Source organism: Typopeltis vanoorti, chromosome 10, assembly GCF_054136105.1.
Source record: "Typopeltis vanoorti isolate ZY-2024b chromosome 10, IOZ_Tvanoo_1.0, whole genome shotgun sequence".
Classification (NCBI taxonomy): domain Eukaryota; kingdom Metazoa; phylum Arthropoda; class Arachnida; order Uropygi; family Thelyphonidae; genus Typopeltis; species Typopeltis vanoorti.
The window spans coordinates 107,587,806-107,594,562 of record NC_143558.1 but is presented as its reverse complement, the minus strand read 5'-3'; the positions used below and the strand labels follow the sequence as shown (position 1 = coordinate 107,594,562).

Genomic DNA, 6,757 nt, shown 5'->3' with positions numbered 1-6,757 from the left:
CTTGAAATTTTGGTTTGGTAGTCTCCTCTTGGGTTCCGTAGAAATATTTCTAAACACGATCCTCGTTGTGAAGGTTAATTCCGAAGGAGCCATACCGATAGTGCGGTGTGGTGTGAGGTTATAAGTATGTACAAGGGTCAGCAAAACATTCGTATAACTTTTACTTTTAGTATACGTCATCCATTTGTTGATCTTTGTTTTCAATGTTCTGATAAATCTTTCTGCAATGGGTGCTTTCATTTCGCTCCTGGTCGTGTAGAAATGAATATTATGTTTCTTAAACAATGCACGAACTTTCTTGTTGCAAAACTCTTTTCCTTGACCAGTGTTTATGTAACATCACACTTCTTTAAAAATAGACTCGAAAGCATTAACAACAGCGTCTGCAGATTTCTTCTTCAGTGTTCGAACCCAAGCAAATCGGGAAAAACAATCAATTCATATAAGGAGGAAACACCCCCCCCCCCCCCATTCTCTTTTGCATGGGATGACATATCAGCCAAATCACATTGAAAAGTGTGTAAAAGTGTCGGGCTTTGATTTGATTGCGTTTAAACTTTCTTCTAATGGGTTTATGTCTCACATAAGTGCATGTAAAAAAAAAAAAAAATGAAAGTCGGTAGTGTAAGGGCGTCTCCTGTACGCGACAGCCGGCATGTTTAGTGCTTCTGCAAGCTCTATACTACACATAGCGAAAAACAACTTGCAGTTTTTGCCAATTGTTATTAAAAGTTGCAGTAATTATTACAATGTATTTACTGCATATCCAAACACTAATATTAAAATGTGTTTTTATTTTATTTTTTCTACTCACTTCAGTACCCCTTGAAGTATGCACCCCGATGCGATTCATCTCTTGCTTGCCATGTTAAGCCGACCTTGCTCCTTCGGGGTTAAAACCCTGAGATGGCTACAGTTTTTTGTGTTCTCTCTCTCTCTCTCTCTCCGATACTTAAAAAAAAATTACTAGTCATGAGTTAGGCTACTGTTATTGCTATTGCTAGCAGCTAAGTGGAGACTTACCACTGTCTGATTTCTGAAATAATTAAAACAAAAGGATGTCTGACTATTTTCCTAGAATCACCTACACATACTGGCCACTGAATTAAAAAGTTTGAAGAAATCACTGGCTTCCCTTTTGGAATGTGACTGTCAATACTGATCCTCTTCAATTGTCTATTCATAGTTAGGTGAGATATGGTTCGAGAACAGCCTTCATTAAATGCTTCAGTCAAGTGCTGCACAGGGGAAGTTCTGCTTTTCAGCAGATAGATGCACGTGATCAAATATTTAGCATATAAGCTGCGTCAGTGACTTTTATGTATATCTGCATAATGGTTTCTAATTCAGTGGCCGGTATATGCGCAAAGAAGATATCAATATTATTAAATCTGGATATTTTGTGAAAGGCAGCATGTTATTTGAAGTTTTGAAAGTCTAAATATACTGTCCATATTTCAGCGGCCTTCTGTCTGGCTATCCTGCCGAAATGGTGTTTTCATTCATAGAGCTAAGTCAACCGAAGAAAAATAATTATGTTTTCGATTCTAGTCGCTGAGTAAAGGAACTTTTTTGAAGCCTTTCTTCGAGTCAATCTCTGGCACTGACACGTGCGATTCCTCCCGAAAATAGGACTTTCACCTGCTCATCTCATCGCCACAGCTTCCACTTTGTTAGAGTCAGTTATTCAAGTTCCAGGACTTAGGACTACGAGATGGCAGTTTTTTTATTTTATTTTTGCTGTACTCTCTCTTGAAAAGCTTTGAATCATTGGTAGACTGAGTTCACTATCTGTAAAAGCTCGAAGGATCGAGTTTGGCTGCCAACCCGTCTTAAAAATGTTACTTGAAACTAGAGGAATTCTGACTATTTCATTTGGGGAATAAAAGTTTGAGACGATTTATTATTTATTCTACTCGGCTTTTCTCATCCCAAGGTATGAAAAAGAGAGAAAAATCACTTTGCACAGTTATAAAAACAAACAAAACATAACTGCCTGAAACAGTCTTTCTTAGAGTTGCTGACTCCTTCTGTATTATAAAATGGTCTCTTCTGCTCTTCCTGAAGCTAATGCGAGTTGAATAAGTTTCAGTAAAAATGAAGCGTGTGTGTTGTTACTTATATTTATTTCCCGAAAAGGCTTGAGTTTGTGCTGTCCGTTAATATCTTAATCTTAAAATTAGAATACGTAACACCAGTTTCTTATACAGTTTGTATACTAGCTACTTGGTGACCAGAATTCCCCTTCCCCTAAAAATGAAAAAAAAAAAAAAAGAAACAAAGAAACAGGCATAACTTCGACCGTTTTCGAAACAGTTTCATTCAGCTGATTACAATGGTTTAATTATCTTTGAGGTGTTCATCTACCTAATTATTTAGTATATAACAAGTTAATTTCTTATGTGACTGTACTTTGTGATTCACGTGATTACTGTTATCCAATCCTGTGGATTATATTTGACTGTGGTGTGCGTGTGTGCTATACGAAAGTGAAGTCGTTGTGACCCATGGCGTGTAGCATGTTAAAAAATGCCAAATAAGACCAAAAAGGAGAAGGTAATAGAAATTGTACATATTAATAAGTAGAATAAATATGCAAGTCGTAAATCTGTAGAATACTTTTTTTTTGTTAATAAGGAAATATTTCTATTATCTGACAGAATTTTATGTTATGAGAGATGCAGTAGGCAGTTTTGTTCGAACAGTTCTTATTTTAGTCTTTAAGTAAAATAAAATTTAGTTAATAAATATTTGTTCGTTTAAGATTTTATGGGTATAATTAAAAATATTTCTTTTATATATGGAGCATTAAAAAAAAGATTTTTCAACTAATTTGAATATGTGATTTTACACTAGGTCTCAGGAAAAAGTTTGGTAGGAAAAAATGGCAATGGGAAAGAAAATGCGGAAAATTCAGAAGAGGTAAGAGCAGGTGTATTTTAAATCACTTGTTTATTGTGGTTTCAGAATACTTTCTGTATTTAATCCTGCCGGTAATTGTAAAAGGATACGGTATTGAATATCAGAATATAATGAAATTTTTGAATTTAAGTAACGGCTTGTTTAACAAAGGTTTCGGAAGACATCGCATTTAAGACGTGCCAAATTAATTTTCCAGTTTATGAAAAATAAGTTAGAAAAATATACGAAGTGAATGGTAGTTGTTAACATCCCTGAAGAATTATAAATAAAAATTTAATAATTTTGATACAGATAAAAACATTTTCTAATAATAACCGAAATTATTTTAGCAACAGTTGGTATTTTAATTGTTTCATAAATTACCTTTCGTTTTGGTAGGATTTGCAGATTTTTCTTCCTACATACATGCTAACTGCCTTCTGAACCTATAGTTTGTAGATATAACACTAACCATTTGACATTAGCTGCACCGATTCAAAATAAAACTAAAATTTGCATTGGCAGTTCTCTTTCTGCTTTTAAGATTCCAAATTTTGATTTGCATTATTAACTTCACTATAATGTCAGTTTTTGATGTCTTTGGATAAGTTATAGTCAGGACATTTAGAAACCCTGTAGTAGTTATAGTACTTAATGAATATTGAGTGAACTGATGAGAAACAAACTTATTGAATTACTTTCAAATATTTTGCATTTTGTGATTTTGGTGTGTTCAGAGTAAAACATTCAGAATTCTACTAAATATGTCTTAGTCATCTGTTTGTTAAGTTTTATAAAAGCACAGTGTTTATAGAAAATGTGTTTAGTGAAGTTTTCAGTATGTATGTTGAGTATATTAGGATAAATACATCTTAATTTTTTTTTTTTTAATCTTAAATGCCCCAATAGAAAGATCACTTGAAAGAAATAGGAGCATTTTCATATGTTACATAGGCTTTCAGAAGGCTTTGGACCAGGTAAAACATAATAAAATGTTCAATATTAGATAAATTAGACATAGAAGATCATGTACTTAAGATTATAAAAATGATTTACACCAAACAGAAAATGCAGCTGTTTAACAATGAGACTTCTGCAGTGAAAATAGAGGAGTTAGACAAGGTTGTATCCTTTCACCAAATCTATTTAATATCTATAGTGATAAAAAAAGATTGAAAAACACAAAATAGGAATTAGTATCAATGGTATAAAATACAACAATCTTAGATATGCTGATGATATCATTCTAATAGCAGAAAACATAAACAAATTAATCAAATTACTGCGGCTACTAATTGAAGAATGTAAAGAATTTGGATTAGATATAAATGCAAAAAAGACCAAATTTATGAAAATCTCAAAAGAAAGTAGATCCAAGCCAGAAATATTCATAAACAATATGAAAATTGAACATACAACAGAATACAAATATTTAGGCACCTACTTTACTGCAAATGGAAAGCAAGATAAAGAAATAAAGAACAGCTATAGCTAAAGATGCATTCTGGAAAAATAAAGATCTGCTCAGAAGTTCTGTGAGTATCGAGACAAAGAAAAGAATGATAAGAACATTTGTGTGGCCAATTTTCACATATGGAAGTGAGACCTGGATATTCAAGAAGAGAGTAAGGGAACATATAATGGCCTTTGAAATGTGGTGCTATAGGAGAGCTCTGAAAATCCCATGAACAGAACATGTGACAAATACAGATGTCCTACAAAGAATGAGAACACAGAGATCTTTATTACAGGAAATGATCCAGAGAAAGATGAGATTGGCAGGACATGTACTGAGAGGTTCAGCAGGACAGAGGATACCAACAGTTTTAGAAGAAAAAATTATGGGAAAAGGATCAAGAGGCAAAAAACGAAGGACATGGCTTGAAGATATAAGATCATAAACAGGATCACATGGCTATGCAGAAACAAAAAGGAAAGCCACCAACAGAGAGAACTGGAAGGACATGGTGCTGCACCCTCTCAGTGAGGAAACTACATGAAGAAGAAATGTCCTTGGCCATTATGAAAAAAAAAAAGACAATTTTCAAGTAATATAATGTCTGTTCTGTTCTTACATCTTATAAAGAAAAGGGGATAATTACAGTTTCCATTGAGTGATTTAGATTTTATTACTTCATATGAAACTTACAATTATATGTGAAATATAACCAGTTAAGATGCTGTATATGATTTTTATTATATATGTACATTGTAGAGGTTGATAATATTGCCTCTGCTACTTGGATTATTGATGTAACTAACTTCTTTCATACTGTTAGAGAGCTTCCAGCTGAAATGTATCTGTTATTATATGTGACTTTCATGATTGCTGAAATGGAATTATAGAATTTGAATATGGTAAAAAAAATAGTGTTGAAGTGTTTGGATTGGTTTTCTAATGGCAATCTTGCTGAGAGCAAATAAAGTTCTTATGGTTCTTGAGGAATATTAGAATTCCCATAGTTTATATAAAGATTATGTTTGGATAGCAATCCTACAGTTTACAGTCTTGTTGATCATAGTTATTTTCAGTATTTTAAAGATGTCTGTTTTACTTGGAAGTAACACACAGTATACTTCAAGGAATGTACCTCTGTTTCTATATGAGGTTCTTAGAATTGTACCATATCATACCATCATTTTTAGTATCAGAATTCATAAACGTTGTTATGTTATGTTTGATTTTTTACTCATATGTTGTTATGAATTTTACTGATAAGACAACTTTAAAACAACTGCTAAATTTTGAATGATTTAATTGGATGGTTAATTTTATATATCTAATTCAGCAGTTCTTGCTATTTGCCTCAACTTTTATTAACTTGCATGTCAAATAAATAAATTATATTGAAATCAGGTGATGAACGTTCATTTAGCAATTCATCTATATTCAGATGTATTACTTTTCCCATAACCTCCCTTTCCCAGTAGCGAGCCTTTTTGCTGCAGAGATCATAACTAAATAATGACGTTAATTGTAATACCATCTGTAAACTTCCCAATAGTCACCAGCTTTGAAGTTATTGAGCATCTAGTAACTTCAACTTACATTTCCAGTCATTCTTTGAAATTAAGCAAGTGGTTGGTGCTCACTTCAACTGGATGCAATAAACAACACCAGTGGACTTTTAATAGGTAAGTACTTTATTTTAGAATAATATTTAATATATGAATGCATTTTAAGATAATTGCTTATTAGTTTCTAAAAAATAGTGTTTTGCAGAATTTTGCAATTGGTAATGTTATATAAAGGAGTACTACCATTGATTTTGTTAAGTCAATCACTCTTGCTGACTTGTAGGCTTGTTTTTGTTCAAGTTACTAGTTATTATTCTCTAAATGTATATGCTATATATATAATTTATGTATTATGTCATTCATACATCATTACTTTTATATTAATATATACATATAAAACTTAAATCAGGCTTTGTTCAGTGATGTTTATGTTCAATATTAAATTCTGGATACATCTTCAGACTATATAGTAGAACATTTAAACATCTTTAAAGCAAAAAATGGAATTTGAAGTGAGCATAAGGGTTCAGTTGTTGTTTAAGCAGTATGAATGATTAGTAATGCTAACGAACATATAGATATGGATGAGAATTGTGTGTATTGGATTAACACTTCAAGAGGTTATAATTTTTAAGAGTTTAGAAAGTTTATAGAAATGATTTTGGATTAGTTAGGCTGACTTTGTAGACTTTAAAATGTCTGATTTGAAATACCTTTTGTGAAGAACTTTTAATATTGGTGCAAAAAATGCAATGACCGGTGATTAGCTGATAAGATTATTTGCTGTCCACCTAGCCATTTCCAACTGTTCTACAGCATCGAACAAACTAAATGTACT

General features: G+C 32.3%; 1 protein-coding gene across 7 annotated transcripts in view; it reads left to right on the top strand.

The window, feature by feature from the left end:
* The first annotated feature begins 2,481 nt into the window (after positions 1-2,481).
* Positions 2,482-6,757, top strand: part of LOC150102659 (serine/threonine-protein phosphatase 2A 56 kDa regulatory subunit gamma isoform-like) — a 315,572-nt gene continuing 311,296 nt past the window's right edge. For 4 of the 7 annotated variants that reach the window (XM_090399676.1, XM_090399677.1, XM_090399671.1 and 1 more), the window contains exons 1-2: positions 2,482-2,556; positions 2,857-2,922. In XM_090399676.1, the coding sequence (XP_090255802.1) occupies positions 2,530-2,556; positions 2,857-2,922 (93 nt within the window). In that variant the 5' untranslated portion in view covers positions 2,482-2,529. Of the gene's footprint in view, positions 2,557-2,856; positions 2,923-5,829; positions 6,037-6,757 lie in introns of those variants that run through there. The other 3 variants (XM_090399673.1, XM_090399675.1, XM_090399674.1) reach the window with 3 other exon arrangements.